This window comes from Anoplophora glabripennis, unplaced genomic scaffold (genome assembly GCF_000390285.2).
Source record: "Anoplophora glabripennis isolate ALB-LARVAE unplaced genomic scaffold, Agla_2.0 scaffold113, whole genome shotgun sequence".
Lineage (NCBI taxonomy): Eukaryota > Metazoa > Arthropoda > Insecta > Coleoptera > Cerambycidae > Anoplophora > Anoplophora glabripennis.
Window position 1 is genome coordinate 873095 of NW_019416240.1, and position 18370 is coordinate 891464.

General features: G+C 33.5%; 2 protein-coding genes across 2 annotated transcripts in view; one reads left to right on the forward strand and one right to left on the reverse strand.

The window, feature by feature from the left end:
* Positions 1-5258, forward strand: part of LOC108905973 (mucin-3A-like) — a 131220-nt gene extending 125962 nt beyond the window's left edge. The window contains exon 8 of the mRNA XM_018709084.1: positions 10-5258. Coding sequence (XP_018564600.1) covers positions 10-5119 — 5110 coding nt within the window. The 3' untranslated portion in view covers positions 5120-5258. The remainder of the gene's footprint in view (positions 1-9) is intronic.
* A 273-nt stretch (positions 5259-5531) lies between these two features.
* Positions 5532-17321, reverse strand: LOC108905976 (general transcriptional corepressor trfA-like). Its single transcript, XM_018709086.1, has 5 exons — positions 17237-17321; positions 15473-15654; positions 11717-11861; positions 7167-8589; positions 5532-6151 (listed from the first exon to the last, which is right to left on the reverse strand). Exons 1-5 carry the CDS (start codon positions 17265-17267, stop codon positions 5704-5706), a joined length of 2229 nt encoding a protein of 742 aa, XP_018564602.1. The 5' UTR covers positions 17268-17321; the 3' UTR covers positions 5532-5703.
* Positions 17322-18370: the final 1049 nt, after the last annotated feature.

Consider the following 18370-nt stretch of genomic DNA (forward strand, 5'->3'; position numbering starts at 1 on the left):
TTTTTTCAGGTATACAAAAGACCATCCATCCCCTCCTAGGATAGTCATCAGTGCAAGCGCAAGCGTCAGCGACGCTAGCGGAAGAAGACTGAACTATTCTTTAGGAACCATTGGTGCTGCGGAATTCCTTGAGCAACCACCACATTCTTACGATGAATATAAAGATGAAGACGTTGGTCTTGACCCATTTTACCACGATGTGCCAAAACTCAAAAGGTCAAGATCCAAAAGAGACGCAATTAAACACTCAGATATCATCCGGAATGAAGAAGAAGCAGTTAATGTGCTTAAGTTCCTTTTCGATTGGTACAGAAATAACGAGAAAACTGCCACCGAATCAACTACACTGCCTACAATCGTAACTACCGCTCCTGCTACGCCTAAAACGGATATTAAAGATGTCAAAACCTCTCCTAATAAAGCAGCAGAAGCAGAATACAGGAACAACGAGAAAAATACCAGTACATCGACTACATCAACTGCACTGCCTACAGTCCTAACTGCTGCTCCTGCTACTCCTAAAACGGATATTAAAGGTGTCAAAACCTCGCCTAATAAAGCATCACAAGCAGAATACAAGAATAACAAGAAAGCTGTCACCGAATCGACTACAGTGCCTACAGTCATAACTACCGCTCCTACTACGACTAAAACGGATATTAACGATGTCAAAACCTCTCCTAATAAAGCCGCAGAAGTAGAACTACATGCAGAAGCAAGTGAGGCAAATCTGACTAAAGAAAACCATAATAACTTTGGGAACAGCGCCTTGTTCGACAGAAACAGCAAGTTTAACATTATTGGCAACGTCAAAAAAGAAAAAAACATTCAAGAAAGAAGAAGCACTGATGCTGTTACAAAGCAAATGATTAAAACAACCACTGCCAAAACTACGACTACGACCCAAATATCCATATATGAAAAAGATTTTCTTGACGAGTTATTTGGAGACTATGTGAATGATAATTTTGAACCAATAGTATATAATCAAAAATATGAAGAAGACGGAAAGAAACAGGATACATCAACAGAAGCAGTACCAGTGGAACAAGTTAAAAACCAAACGCCTAGGAATCACGTGGATCACAACATAGAACCAATTTACTTCAAAGATCGCATTGAAACAAGAAGGAATATCGAGACAAAAGTATCGACTAGTATTAAAGCTGAAACGAAATTACCACTGAAGGAGAAAACTAAAGAAACTGAAGACATTCTACCAAGCACCAGCACATATTTAACATCAAATCACGTGAAACTTTCCAACAAAGAATCAAAAGAACTTTCTTCGAACTCAAATAGAAAAACTGACAACGAACCGAGGGGGGTGTCATTTGAAATTGGAGATACTGAAACTAACAATATTAAACAGAATATACAGAAAGAGGAAACTTCAACAAAAGCCTCTGAACCTATTGGGTTCTCCGAACCTAAATCGGAGATATTGGAACCTGTCACGACAGAGAAAACTACAACAACGACAACAAAGCCTAAAACTAGCCACAGAAGAGGTAGGATGAGGTACCATACTACCACTGAAAGGGAGAAAGAGTTAGAAAATAAAAATGTCGTATTAGAAAAAATTACAGAAAGAGCTCATACCGCGAAAGATGATTTCAACTACCTCAGAACCTTATATAAAGTTTATACCACCACTCCTACATATAACTTGCCTGAAACTAGAAGCTTCGAAGAAAATGGTAACACTAAAACACAGAGGGTAATCAACGATTACTTCGACTTGAAAGAAGCCAGTCCTTCAGACAAGGTCCTTCGAACTTTGGAAGAAACTAGTGATCCAGATATAGATAATGCCACTTCTCAACCAGATCTTATCCCTATCATTACCACAGAAGCTACAACTACCACAGCTGTAAATGAAAAAGTTTTCCCACCAACTAACATTTCTATTCTAAATACATCAGTAGGTATCACTTCAACTGAAAGAACATCAACTACAACTTCAACTGAAAGAACTTCAAGTACCACAACAACGGAAAAGTTTACACCACCAATTACTACAAGTGAAAAACCCTTTAGTACTTCCACAATCGAAGAGTTCATACCTTTAGCAAGTAAACAGATTATACCATCTAGTACCATAAGCCAAATGATTACGCCGTTAAGTACCACTACAAGTGAAAAAACTATATCAAGGACTACAGTAACTGAACAGATTATGCCAATTACTACAAGTGAAAGAATATCAACTACCACCACAATAGAAAAGTATACACCGTTAAGTACTAAAAGCGAAAAACCCTTAAGTACTTCCACAACTGAAAAATTTATATCATCAGCTACCATTGCCAATGAACGGATTGTATCATCAGGTACTCTAAGTCAAATCACATCATCCGGTACCACTACTAGTGAAAAGATTCCATCTAGTACCCCTGAAGAAATTACACCACAGAGTATTACAAATCAAGTTATTACATCAAGTGCCACAACAGTAGCAAATATACCATCAAGTAAAACTGTAATTCCATCAAGTACCACCACAACTGAAAGGATTACATTGTTAAGCGCTACAAGTGAAAGCACATTACCTTCCAGTACCACCACAACAGACATTAGTATACCACCAAGAAGGGATAGTAGAAGAAGAGGAAGAACTAGGTTTGGTGACGAACCCAATCGAAGTAGGTCTGAACAGAGAAGTCACCATAGAAGAAGGCCTGATAAAAGTGATACATCTACTTCAAGATCTAACAGTACTCCTCACTACTCCAGTACTACTGAAGAAAATACCATTCACAAGAAATCTGGCTACCAAGAGGAAACAATTGAAGAAAATGGGTCTAACATTAATAGAGTCATTTCTTATCCAAAAATAACAACAGAATACAACCCAATATTGCCGAATGATGTACTATTAAGTGGATCAACTGAGACAACAGAGTTTTTTACACAACTGACTTTAAACTATAAAAAGATATTTGAAGATCTTAGCCAGACGTCGGGGCCGGCGACATCCCAAGTTTTAGATGAATCTACATTGGCAGTAACTGAAACAAACTATAATATTACTTCATCCGTAAAGCCTTTTGAACAGCATACTGAAGGAGTTAAACCACAAGGAGAATTGATAACGCATGGAGATCCATTACCAACTACGATTCCTCCAAAAGAAGTTAGTATTGTGGAAGAAGTGGTCCAAAGTACTATAACACCAGACAATATAACACCCTTCGCTCAACTAAAGAGTGAGAGTCAAGTTTTACAGACTGACGAGCAAACAACCATAGGGAAACCTGATCAGGAAGCTGAATATTTTAATACAGAAACTATAGAAACTTTAGAAACTGTTCCTACAACATCACTGATTACTGAAAAATCGGTTAAGGCTGAAGTAATCACTGAAACAGCGTTAACTCAATCTGTGGATGAAGTTTTCAATAAAATGACAGATACAACTACAGAAAAGCTGTTAGAAGAAACAAAACCTGTAGAAATCATAGCTGGCACATCTTCTACAACTGAAAATATTAATAGCCAAGAAAAAGCTGTGGTGACAACACAAGAAGCAGTTCATGAAATTAAAGAAATTAAATTGGATTCCACCCGGGATAGAAATGCTGATACCACTCTAGAACTAACAACTACAAACTTACCATCTTATCAAACAACAGTTAGTCCTATCAGAGACGACACGCCTTTAATTCCAAGGATTACAGAAATATTTAATCTATTTGGTATTACTAGAGACAAGGATATTTTCGGAATACCTACAACACTATTGACTACAGAAGAAGCAGTTAAATCTACTGAGGCTTCCCAGGGAAACTTTGATGAAATCGTTTCAACGCAAAGATCTGAGGAAAAAAATATATTAGATATTAGTACTACAACTCCCAGTACTGAAACTTATCAAAATGCAGACGTCAATCTTGAAACAAGAACAGAATATCCAACTACTATATTTGTAGTTAGAACAACAGACCGAACTCAAATGGAAGCAAAATTGAAGGAAGAAGTGAAGGCCGAAGAAAATGTAGATCAACTAGATATCTACCCAAGCACCGTATATGTAATTAGAACAACTGAACGCCCTAAGGTGTCACAACATCAGGAAGAAGAAAAATTATATACACTTCATCAATTATCTAAGCAAAATTTACAGAAACTTATTGAAGAAATTGAAGAAAATACGAAGAGCGTCGTTGCTACCACAAATGTTCCGCCGATGGTAACTAATCCTAAAAATACCATTGCCACCGATGAAAAGATAAATAAAGATTTTTACGAGGACGTGAAGAGCGTTATTGCTACCACAGAGAGAAGAGACGATTTAGAGGAACTAACCAGTCTCTTTGAGTATACAACCAGAAGTAATATTGTTGCTACTACTCCAGTAAACATTGTGTTGTCTCCACAAGAAGAAAAAACGGAGAGTAGTACAGCACCAAGCACCACTGAAGTTCCTCGTATATATTCAGAATCACCAACTACATCTGCTAACAATGCAAGAGACACCGAACTGATGTCTACTAGTCAAATAGAAAGATTGACAATCTCTGAAAGTTCCCTCAGAACCACTCCTACAACAGTAACAACAACTATAGCAAGTAGAAGAGGCAGTTCTAGGAGAAGTGGTGGTAGAGTTACAGGAAGAAAAAACTCCGAGGCCCGCAGAGGTGCTGCCAGGCACAGATTCAGCACAGAATCTTTCACCAAACGCCCTGACGGTGGCAGGCACACTGTCGAGGAGGACATATTAGACGAATTGACTAAAAGCTCAAGAGGTGCCACTACTGAGTCTTACAGAAGAAGGCTTAGAGTGAGACCCAATGGTAGCAGGGTTAAGGATACTTCCACTGATGCGCCCCTGCAAAAAAGTGCCAGCCCCACGCAGCCAGAGAGAGTGAAGGACTCTTTGCCTACAACCCCTCTTTCTAAAGAAGGCAACGGAAAGAGGCACTTCATTTTCAACTGTTTCGGTAAAAAAGTGGACAAGTTTTACCCTGACCCAAGAGACTGTAGATTGTTCCATTATTGTACCCAGGGGTACAATAAGAACCAGTTGATAGATATGAAGTTCGTATGCGATTTGAATACCTATTTTGACGACGTAAAACTGACCTGTTCAAAACGGAAGCCCAGGAGGTGTATGTAAATACTTGTAGATTGTCTTAACAGTGTAACTCGATTCAAATTTCGAATTGAATTTTATGTATCGATCCGCCCACTCTAAAAACGTACTAGTGTAATTTTATAAATATATTTTTTGTAATTATTGCATATACAATTGTTATAAATACTCATAAATTAATATATTAAATTAAATAAAGTACTTTGTAATTTATATAGTTAATTTATTCATCCTGCTTAGTAAACATGTCAACAGTGGTTTAAGAAGCAAACAAGGTAGGCAGCCATATATACCAATAAGAGGTATATTGTGCAGAGAAAAAAAGCAGCCATAAATATCTTCAGTAACTATTTATATTATTGTAACTGGCAAAATATAGAAAAGTATTTTTACATAGGCCAAAGAAATATATAGAAGGGTAAAAGAATAAGTAGACTTAGTAGTAAAAGTACGATTTATTACACTTAACACAATAAAATATGTACAAACTTAAATTATAATTGGCGGGTACTTTTCATATCTCCAAATACTGGTCTCGTTTGGACATTAACGACAAAAACAATGTAACAGACTCGTAACAAATAACTTAATTTAATAATAAAACTATTCTAATTTTTCACAGTAGACTTCTTAATGTCGGTGTCGATGTCATATTCTTGCTCACTGTTGGGATTGGAATCGTAGTATGCGTAGTCATAGCTTACGTCTTTTGTTTTTGTGGATTTAGGAGTGACTGAAGAAGATGGAGATGACGGCGAAGACGGCCTGCTGGTATCAGCGGCTTGCTGAGTGGTTTTGGTGCTGCGACTGACTGTTGACGTTGGAAGGTCTGTTACTTTCGGAGTGTTGGTCACCTTGGGAGTGTTGGGGCTGACTGAAAATGGTCTAGGGGAATCGTATAGGGGTTTTTGAGTAGATTCTTGTTGTTTAGTGGTTCTGGCGAGTTCGTTTCTGCTAGCTGCGATGTTTTGGCTGTGCGCCGTCTTCAGGAATTCGTCCTCTCTTTTGTCGCCGTAAGCGCTGTCATCGTATTGGGTCTCGTCGAAACGACTTGATCTGAAATTTACGAAAATATACTTTTCTGTTCTGAGCTAAGTTGTAATTAAATATTAAGTCAGCGGAAACTAAAAGCAGAGTCATGTACTGTTAATGAAAAGGTAAATAAAGAGTTAGTAACAGCAGAGGAAACATACCTGTGTACCTGTGTCTGTAATAAGTTAATAACCTCATTTTTTTTAACTTCCCTTTGGTATCAAAATTGCATTATACCATATCCTGATGTAAACTTAAAGATAAGGTTTTATAAAGCAGGACTTCTGTCCAAACTGAAGTTTCAAAAAACACAATTTTCTGAATGCCAACGTTTCTCTTCTTCATTGAAACATCTTCAATACCAAGAAGTTATATGTTAGCTATGTTTGAATATTATTTTTTATTCTTTAAATAACTTGTAACTTTTTTGTTAAATTTAAAAGTCCTGAAAATGTCTTTATAAGAGTCAAAACATTCTAAAAATTGTGTATATCTCAACTTTTGTCCAGCAATTCCAATATAATACATATTGTTATTAACTTGGCTACAAATTCTATATTTTATAGCGTTTCATGCTAAATTGGCAATGAATTGACTAATCAGCAATGAAAAATATAGTGTTATTGATGAAACTACTAATTCCAATGAATCCAGTGGGTGATCCTTCACTTTGGATAAGAAAGATCCTTACCTCACAAATTTGATAGCCAATAACTGTTGTGAGGGATCAGTAAACTTGAATTGAGACTCAGACCTACATGTACAATAGGGCATTATAAGGAAAACATATTTACAAAAGAATTAATTCGTTCATATCATAATCTTTAATTATATTTTTAGTAAAATGATATTTCATCCCCAGTTGGATAGAATCACTTACAAAATCAAATGTGCTCCACAGGGATCAATTCGAGACCCCCTTTTATTCTCAATATAAATAAATGATAAAAATCTATTATTTCTTAGATTACAAATCAGAAAAAAGAAATACAAGCAAAGATCATATAAAGCGAAAATATCTATGTAATCATTTCCTCACCTACTAACTGGTGTTGTGGAGCTGATCTTCGGTACAGTCGGAGTGTATTGGGTATAAACAGTTGATTTTGGAGTACTGCTCTTAGTTTGACTGCTGTATTGCTCATTGAAAGTGGTAGGATTGCTGTATTGAGTCGTCGACGTCTTCGATTGAGTACTTGTAGGCTGCCTGCTGTTGTAAGTCTGAGTCTGCTGCACGATTTGAGTAAAAGCGGCGCTCGTCCTTGGGGCGAAGGTAGTCGGGAGATTGGTGGATGGATCGTTGGAGACACTGAATGGTTTTGGAGCGAAAGTGGTAGGGCTGGTCTGGGTTTGTCTCAAAGGAGTGGTAGGTTTCTTGTCGGTGTACTGAGGGTTGTTACTGGGGTAGTTCTCGGTTTTGCTGAAAGTTGTTGCTTTGGAGGGATAGTTTTCGGTTTGTTTCGTTTTGGGGATGTCGTACTGGGTGCTGTAGCTTTGAGGAAGTGTTGTAGGGTAGTTTTCTTTCTTGGTTTGTTTTACTTTGGGTATGTCGTATTGGTCATTGTAGACAGTTGTTTCTTTTCGTCTTTGTTGAGGATAGTTCTCAGTTTCCCTGGTAGGATTTTGTGTTGTGTATTGTTGTTGTTGTCCGTTGTTTGATGTAGATTGTCTTGGGGGCGTGTTGTATTGCTGAGTTTGTCTGAAAGGTACGGAGGTGCTTGTAGAGTAGTTAGGAGTGGGCGAATTGGAATTGGTTTGTCTGAATTTCTCAGTGTTGTATTGCTGCGTCTGTCTAAATGGAGTAGTGGTACTTGGTGATGCATTTGGAGTAGGCGAGTTCTTGGTTGTTCTGAAGTTATCAGCATCGTTATACTGCTGCTGTTGTTGCTGCTGCCTTTGTCTTTGGCCTTGTCGGCCCCTGTTGATGGTAGTGGGGTTCTGCTCAGTTGTTGAAGGCTTGGAAGTTGTTGGAATGTAACTGCTACCTGCGAAGTTGTTTATGAAAGCAGTAGGTCTTGGTTTTCTAGTCTGAACATCGTATTCGTCGTTCTTTTGGTTATTGGAATCTTGGTTATTCCTATCGAAATCATTATTTTGTTGTCTGTTTTGTACAGGTCTACGTTGTGTCACCCGATTGACCTTCTTCTTCTTCTGTTCGTAGTCCCTGTCCTGGTTAATGTTGACGTTATCGTCGTAGTCTTCGTCTTTTTCTTTACCATTGTTCCTATTGTTGAAAAAGTTTGAGCTGCTGGAACCTTTGAAGATGTCTCGGTCGTTGTTTTGGTTATAATTATTGTTCTGTCTCTGTTGGTTGGGTCTGTTGTAGTTGTCTTTGACATCTTTCTTCTGGTTTACGCTGGTATTCTGATGGTCTCTGTTTAGTCTTGCATCACCTGTTTCAGCGCGTTGTAGGGCAAAGGTTTCTTCATCTTCTCCATATTTCACTGCTTTCGATTCAAAACCTGCAGCAGCCAAATTGGAAAGGTGCAGTTATACAGATTATATATTGGAACTAATTGTTAATGCTTTGATAATTTATATAGTGTCCTATGGGTTAAAGGTAGATGGTAAGGATGACTAATTAATGAGTAGTGAAAATATAACTATAAATTTGATGTTTCAAGCTTCTTAAATATCATTAAATTTCTCCCTAAGATGACGTTAATGACGAGAATCAACGTTAAACGAAGTTGACTGCTGTTACTAGAACTTTCTCGATACGCGTCGCAGGAAATCTAAAATATAATAATGCTCGGATCCCACATAATTAACATTACTGCTTTCTGTTCACATAACAGTGCAGGACCATCTTTAGTTACATAATTCACATAAAATGCTTGGAGACATTCTGTAATAATTTTATTGTTGTTGAGAAGACATTAGGAAATAATCTGTCTTGACTAAGATTGCAATCACTTGTTCTTGTTGCTTCAGTCAAACAAATATTTTTCATTTTATAAATGAAATCATTACTAAATAAAGTTTATTGCATGAATAAGTTCAATTAGAAATTTTGAACCTTGTAATTTTACAAATATCTTGTCTTTATTATGACTTGATGTTTACTGATCTTATCAATCGATATATGATTTGTTGACACATGTTTTCTTTTAAATCTTTTGAAAACTATCTAAATATTACAATTTTTTGTTTAGAATTTTCTTAATTTATAATTTATCATTGATCAGGATGTAACTGAGATACTTGATTAAACTTTAATACCATTACTACAAATTCACAAAAGAAAGTTCTTATAACTATGTATCCACTCCATTTTCGAAATATAGAGTGTTCAAAACAATGAACGTTCGTTTATTTCAAGATACAAAATACATTTGAGGAAAATCATATAAATATTTTATTAAATTTATGTATTATTATTATTTCAAAAACAAATTGATGGTTTGACACTTTTAGTGTTTAATTATTTATCTTAGAGTCCAATCAAGTGACACATTTTTTAAAAATATTTAGTGCTCAATTATAATAATAAATCCAATTTGAGATAATTTCACACAAAAAATTATTATTTTGAATCAAGGATACAATTATTCGATATTTCTGTTTAAGCAAAATCTTCAATAAAATTGCTTCTGATTTTTTCGTTTATATAAGTCAAATACTAAATTTCAAAGCTTTACAACTAATTCACTATAACTGAAAAAACTAGATTTTTTTACAGCCCATTTAGAAAAAGAAGTGTTTTGAAATATACAGTGTTTGCCATTTAACACTCCCGCTGTCAATATCTCCGAAATGAAGAAATTTATTTTAGTTCCGGAAATTGGAGTTGTTAGGTCCCTCGAATAGCTTCAAATTGTAGTTAGAATTGTTAGTTCAAATCTTTCTGTAGAGGGCGTGGTGATACTGAAAAATTTTTGTTCCCTGGAACGTGGAAATACAGTCCATTTGAAAGATCGTTAAATTTTGAGTAATTTTTGTAATATAAAGTTTTTCCCTATATTTACTTGTTTTCGAGATATATCGACTTCAATACGCAATGTATGATATAACAGGAAAATCTATTACTTATTTTATTTAAATCACACTGAGACAAAAAAAATATTCTTTTAAAATATTGTTATAATAGCTTTATTCATATTACACACTAACTAACAAACAATAAATTATATAAAAAACGAATTATCAACTACAAAAAAAAATTTACAATGGTAAATCTTATAAGGTGCAGAGACGAACCATATTTTATCAAATGTTATTAAAAAGTCATAGGTGGCTCATGTCATTTGTTTAAAATAAAACAACGACAGATGACACATATTAGTTTTCCAATAATTACAGTTTTATCAGTTTGCGTCTTTCAATTTAAGTATACTAGTTATACGATTTACCATTGTATAATTTTTTTTCTGTAGTTGATCATTAGTTTTTTCTTATAATTTATTGTTTGTTAGTTAGTGTATATCATACATTGCATATTGAAGTCGATATAACTCGAAAACAAGTAAATATAGGGAAAAGCAAAAACATTTTTTTACATTGCAAAAATTACTCAAAATGTAACGATCTTTCAGATGGACTGTATTTCCACGTTCCAGGGAACAAAGAATTTTTTAGTATCGCCATGCCATCTATACAGAAAGATTTGAACTAATAATTCTAACTACAATTTGAAGTTATTCGAGGGACCTAACAAAACCAATTTCAAAAACTAAAATAAATTTCTTCATTTCGGAGATATTGGCAGCGGGAGTGTTAAATGGCACACCCTGTATATGTTTGCAGTAATTTTTCAATACATTTTTTTGATAAAGCATTTTATTAAACCCTGTGCGGGGGTAAAACGCAGTATAACTGTATTAGCTAAATTACAGCTTAAAACGTGAAAAATATATAAATACATTTTGCTATGGAACTTTGACTGACGAAATTTCACCAAGGTTTCGATAACAAATACTTAAAAATCTTGTGAAGAATATACATATTCGTTATAAATTCGTAAGGAGTATTTTTGAGTTAAATTCTCCTCCGACTGTGGTTCAATCGACGTCGGTACGCCACTGAGCAGTAACGCAACATTCTTTCTGGTGTTGCGGCAGATGAACCGTATGGGAATCCAATTTGGTCGTGTAACTCTAGGCTGTGTATGTGAAAAATTGCGAACGCTATGTAAAAGTGAAAGTCAACTCGTTGCGCGTTAAAGGTCGTCGATGTTTTAAATTTAAACGGGATGCCAGCGATTAGCGAGCTATCGTAACATCTTCCTATTAATTAAAAAATGCAACTCGACACCGTTATTGGAAACTAAAGCGATTCTATGAAACTGGAATCTTTCGCGGATGTGTATAGGCTGTTACAAAATTGATTTAAAGAATTTTAATTGAAACATATTTATTAAGGTCTAGGTCTGAATATTAACATGGAAGTAGAAAGGAATTGAATTGACTTTATTAATATCGATAAATGGTCCCTAATTGAATAACTTTTATAGAGGTTACTAATTTTGCAAGAAAAAATTGAAACAAAAGTTAATAAAACCCGTGATAGCAAGTACTGGTTATAAATTCATAAAAAAATTTAGTAATTTTTAACTGGACAGTAGTTCAAGAGTTAAAAAATTCGACATACCTGAACCAATGCGGTATAAGTCAAAGTTATCGCTGGAATAATACAGGGTGGACGCGTCACAGTCAACGTCTTCCCATTCAGCACAGATTTGATGATCCTGGTCAAAAGCTGTGGCGTTAGGACACAGAAACCTGAAATCTTGAATCTGCAAAAAAAAAGTGAGGACATAAATTTAAAGTAATTTTCTTTTAAAAAGATACATTTTTGCGTCACGAATTATTTTTAAATTAACTTATTTTTCTCTGTAGAACTTATAAAAAATTCTTATTACAGCCTTGATAATCGCTTCTCCATCCAAGGACCCAGGGTGATTAACAACTTCTCCAAAAAAATTTGGGAACATGTGCGTCATGAAAAATGGAGTAAAAAAAAATTTGTAAAATCCTTATAGCTTCCGAGAAAAAAATTATTCAAGTTGTAGTATTTTCAACCCTTACTTCGCTGGGCTACTATAGTCTCTAGCGTCATTTGCGTTGTGCGCTATGCACAATGCACTCTCTCTCCACGTGGCCAAAGGCGATTTCGAATACTGAAATCTGATTTTAGTATTAACGTTTTTATGATAGTGTTTACATTAGTGTTTCAAGTGTCAAAAATGGCTTACGTGTATAGCAACTATAGTTTTAATTTATGGTGAAGTAAGATAACATTTGTGTTATGATGAAACAAGACAACATTTGTGTTAGTTCGTGGGTAACACGGGCCGAAATGTGTTTACACGTCAGTGGACAAAATTTTGAATAGTTGTTGTAACATCAGGTATGTCAAATTATTTTATTAATTAAAACCACAAATTAATTTTATTAATTTAATAATAACAATAGCAGCAAAAGCCGTTGAATTTGCTGATATAAAATAGGCGTTATAAAATTTTATTTATATCTTTCCTCCTTGGGAAATAAATTCTTTCAATTTTTTATTACACTTTGCCGCTGGGCCGGTCGCCTTGTCAAGTTTTACAGTGGACCAGTTTCCACTGCCGTGCAGAAGTGTATTTTAAAATCATTTTCGAACTGCCTTTTTGATTTTTTTTACAAAATTGTATTTTTAACAGCCCCTATACATCCTAAAATTTTTTTTGGATAAGTTTTGAATCACCCTGTATATGTTGTGGTTAAAATATTCACCTAAGTTCAGTGTTTAAATACATTTAATTATAATCGAATAAAGTGTCAGTTGTTTTATAAAGACGAAAGACAGATTTAAAAATGCCTGTTAGCAGGTTTTTTTGTTACTTTTTGTCGTATTTCTTCGTTGCTCTTGATAATAGCCAGGAGCCGTAACATAAAATAAAGTTATTGTTATTCAGTAAACTCTAAATAGTTCAGCTATTAAATGTTCAAAATTTTTTCTCTTTGTAAAAACATCTTCAGTAAATGCAGTCGCCGTGAGGTATTTCTATTCATTTTAAATGAATTCATTGATGACACCCACTTGTCAGCGACGGCATAGTCAAGGCTGCTTCGAAAAAAAATCCAGCGGTCATATTGCAACTTAGAAATTCAAATGACAACAATAGCGAGTAGCTGACAGGATGGCTGCCATCACGACTAAGCCTGTTGCCTTGACCAACAAAGAGGTTGTTATGGGAGCTAAAGCCGGTGTTTCACAATTTTCGTATTTTTTTTGCAACACAGGTGTTTAAATGCTGGAAAACCTGATCGTGATGACATAACTCAAAATATACTTATAATAATAGGTATATATTATAGGCGACAGAGGACAAGGTTATAAATATGTATTAGTATCAAAAGAGAGTCTAATTTGGTGTAAAAATACTAAACTTTTTAAAATTATAAATGTTCTATGTAAAAAATGTAACTTAAGTTAGTAAAAATTTATGTCACGATGTGATACCGTGAGTCATTCGAAGAAGAAAAGTTTGTCGTATAGTTCTATGTCATAAATGCTTAGTTTTTGAGATATAGGATGTCAACATTTTCAAAATTATACGCAAACATCTCTCTAGAGATTTGACAAAGACTAATACAACTTGACAGTGACTTAATTAAGCAAAAAATCTCTTCCATTTTTTTCCGAGAACGAACCATTCAACAGTCTCTCACTAATCTACGCCTTTGAAAAATTTATTTGGAGCTATATTTTCAAAAATTTTATCATGTCTCGAAAGCTATGTCGATTAGGAGATAGGTTCATATTACTTGAAATGACCTACAAATTTTAATTATCTTAACACTAATAATAAAAAATAATAATAAACTAATAATAATAAATTATTACAATTATCTGAAAGCTTTAATTGTTCCATATACTATGGGGGCATGTAAATAGATAATTAAATGAATTAAATTATGGCGATTCTAATAGTTAGTACAATTATTTTTTAAAATCATTTTTGATATATTTCCGATATTCTTTTGCATCCAGTGTTTTGTTACTTTACTATTAACAATGAAATATTATTTTGTAACTTTATGTAAGAAGTTTTCCGGCGCCTATATTGTAGTAACTTGTTAACATGGAATGTGTATTTTAGTTATCACCAGAATAAATGCAATGAATAGTGTACATATATCCGTAATTATTACTTAATTTTAAAGGTTTATAACTTCATAATTATATGTAAAGGGTGTCGACTGATAACAATTCGAAAAAAGTAAATAACTGAACTGAATGACGCCAAACGAGTTTTTGTTATTCAAAACCTGCGAGGATAAAAAATAATGACAATTTCGATTTCTGGTGATTAACACATGTAAACTTATTTTTAAACGGATTTTACACAAAAATGGAATATTCTACCAATATGAACCATCATCAGAGTGGTCCCTTTAAGTGGCTATAACTTCCTTAGGAAGAATTTTTGGACCCACATTTATATAGAGAAAAAAGTAATCTTTTTCGACATAGAAATATTGCACCCTAATTTTGGGACACCCTGTATATTTAGTGAAAGATATAATATGGTGATAGATATAAACAACCTGTTTTCTCAAGAAAAATAAATACGTTTTTAACTGTATTAACTAAAATAAGTTTAATTACATAAGATATAAAAAAATATTCGGTATTTAAAATTCCGTTACAAAAATATTCTTTAATATTATCTAAATATGTACGTTGTTGGAATGATATGGTCAACAAAACTACTCACTGAAAGCACCTACTTTCCTTTTTGCAGATTTTTGTTATCGATACTCCCACGTCTGAAATATTTATATAAATATTTACGTTCCTTGAACGGTTGTTCAAAGATTGCTAAATTCCATGCTGAAAATGAAAGTCATCGATATGGGTGTTGGAATGAAAGCAGTTCTCGAAAAAAAAGTGACAATGAACTTCACCTCTTACACCCAAAGGTTGCACTAGATGTCCTTGTCGCTCTAAATTTGGATTTAAAGATTTATGGTACTTAAATACTGAACTGTAATTTTTGTTTTTTCACAGTTCTTAAAGGCGGACAGACGAGTAAAAATGAATAAGATAGTGTCGGTATCTATATAAATCTATAGAAATTTCATGATCTAAAAACAATAAAATGTTTTATTTTTAAGTATATGTCGCATTTGAAAAAATATTACATCTAGAATTCGAATATGCGACGTTCAAATGTTCTTTTTTCTGAAAATGAGTTTATTAAGCTATTACAAGTTTTGCGATAAACTCTATACAGTACTTCCATTGATATGAACAGTTACAGCAAGAATTTAAAAAGTAATTGCTGTTAAAAAGTTGAGAATATAGGTGGGGTGAGGGTATGGTGAGGGTAAATAGAAAACAAAGCTGGTTATTTACCCCTACTCCGGCGACTTTGACGCAGATGTGGAACATCTGGCACTGGGTGTCCACGTCAGCATAGTAGCCTCCCAAGATTTTATCTCTACAGGAAAATTCTGTATCTGGCATGTTTTCCAGACTGTAGGTGGGGAAAGGCCTGTTGTTGAGGAATTGGGCTTGGGCCCATCCCACACAGATACCTAGAAATAAAAAATAAACTTTGAGATTTGTTTTTGCAGCGAGGCTCCTGTTGCATAATAATAATACTTAGGTACCTATCACATCTGTGGAAGCAAAGAGGATATTGCGAAACACATCAGGTTTTATTGTATGCAAAAGAAAACGGTTATATAATATATTCACACGTCAAGAGTGCCCCTTTATTATTTGATAATATCTCATGGCATAGAAATTTTACTATGAAGTAAGTCTTTTGTTAAAAATACCTAAAGTTGTTTGCATGGTCGTAAAAATGTACATTATTTATTCAATAAGGAGTCTAAGTATTAAGATAAGTCGTACAGTGAATTACACCTATAATTACATACCGAAAAAAAATTGTATCTGTATTTCATTACTCGCAAAAAGTAAAAAAAATTCAATTAAAAAATTATTAATATTCTTAAATAATACGCATATCATAGGTATATTGTATAATGTTAACAAATGTTTTGTCGTGAGAATAGTTCGAAAATCTTCTAATTGTATTTAGGTTTTCAAATTTTGTATCGATTCTCTTAGACAATATCACGTATACTCTCAAAACAAATATTTCACAAAGAAAATTATTACGGTAAACATATTTTTACAAAATTTTTACTTCATCTTCCAAATGTTACGTAAATTTTCATTCAGAATATGATGTAATAATAAGAATTTCTATTTGATTTGCACTGGCTATATCTACTGAATACTTAAATGCCATCTTTATTTTCAAACTTAAATATACGATCACTTTCACTAATGTTTTTTAATTGACTTTATACGGGTTTAAAATACCTATTAAAATTTGCATATAATTAACAAAAAAATGTGAAATTTAGAAAATATATTTAGTTAGCCAATTACTTTTTAGTTATTACTTATTTCGATATATCTTACATTTTTTAATTTTTGTACATCATTGAACTGCGATAAATAAAATAATTGGTGTGCAACGAAATCTGCTAACCTTTACATTTTTTAATAAATTATAATCAAATTTAAACGGGCTTTTGCATGAAATTGACGAGCAATTACAGATTAAATGGTCATTCATTAGAAGTAAACTATAATTTCTCAATGTCAATGACTAAAGGTTTATCGAACAATTTGAAATTTTGGTCTAAAACACGTTGCTCTAAAAAATTATGTATTATAAAGGTCAGAACAGTTTTAAGATCTAGTGTTAGAAGTTATATCTTGCATATTTTTTTAAACAACGAGACGGTTTGTAGAATCAAATAAATAGTATATTAAATAAAACAAAATATTTATTAACCATAAAAAAAGTGTAAAGTAAACAAATTAAACGAAATTAATAAATTGATTTTAAAATTTCTCATTACGAACGTGCTGCGATAAAAAAGAAGCGTGCATATAAGGTTTTGGAGTTGGTAAATTTAACTATAACAGATATTTGTCCAATTTTTTTTTCGTTATCATCATATTATTCTGGCAAAAATTGATTCAGTACCCTACAAGATATTAAAAACAGCTGAGGATTCATCGAAATAAAAAAATATTTTGCGCACAATTCCAACCTTCTTCTTCACTCAATCTTCACTTCAACAGCTCACTCACCTATGAAAAACAAAACACTAACACCCCTCATGGCGGCAAGTCACTAACTAACTGAAGAACTTCGGAGATGCATCTTGAAGATGGGTTGTAGTGAAAGGATGTCCTTTGGGGGGTACTCGCGGGGACAATAGAGGGGGACTCTTGAAGGATACATCGCAAAGACACTCTCGGTTTTGTGGCGGATGTCTTGGGGAATTATTAGATAATGTGTGTTTGGTTGGTTGTTGTTTAGCTGACGAGTTAAGGTGCCTACGATTGTGAAACGCGCCCTACACTTAAGTGTTTAATTAATGAGAGAAAGCTCGATAAATCTAATAAATATTTTTAAAGTAGCTGTATAATACAGTATATTTAAAAGTTTTAAAAAAATTGATGGTCATATCAGTTTCCTATTATATGGGTCTTTTTCAACTTAATCATAAATTGAGAGAAGCAGAATATTTAATAGAATATTATTTAAGCTGATTAACATAATATGATAAAAATAAGTTTATATATAAACAATAAGTAGGCAAACCAGTTATATTACGCTATAAAAATAACTGAATTAACAGGAATTGATAGTATTCTAGTATATACAAGATAAAAACCTTCAATTTTTTAAGAACATCAACTTCTGGCAAATATTTTTCTCGATTTCTCTTTGGTTCATCTTTTAATCTTCGTTCAATAAAAGCCTTTTGTTCATCAACTAAGTATGATAAAATGGTAACTTATTTATGTTTTATACAGGGTATCCGAAAGCAAAAGGGCAATACTTGAAAGGATGGATCAAAATAAAGCTATCCAGATTAAGCTATCTTAGTACAGATAATTGTACTAAGAAAGCATATTCCTTAAAAAATTACGGGCGTTCAAAGTGTTTTATTTACTTATTTTTTAAGATAACTTTGTCAGTTTTTAAGATATTTCATTGAAATATGGTACGGAGGGGTTTCGGGATAGCCGAGAATGACCAGAGACAATTATTGTTTACCCAAAACATAGAGACCATTAAAAATATCCAAAACAGTATTTTATTTTTATTTGGTAGAGGCTCTCAGAAAAAGCAGATCTTAATGATGCTGGGAATAGCCTCCTGACAGGAAGTACCCTGTACTCTGATATATAAAACAATACATTTTTGATTATTTG

What these genes read in the sequence shown, in the direction of transcription:
- LOC108905976 (XM_018709086.1), bottom strand. Translation starts at nt 17,267, where the DNA reads ATGAGGGGTGTTAGTGTTTTGTTTTTCATAG. An exon ending in TAGTGTTTTGTTTTTCATAG is followed by an intron (nt 15,655 to 17,236) that starts GTGAGTGAGCTG and finishes TTTTATTTCTAG; the next exon opens with GTATCTGTGTGGGATGGGCC. An exon ending in CTTATACCGCATTGGTTCAG is followed by an intron (nt 8,590 to 11,716) that starts GTATGTCGAATT and finishes TGGCTGCTGCAG; the next exon opens with GTTTTGAATCGAAAGCAGTG.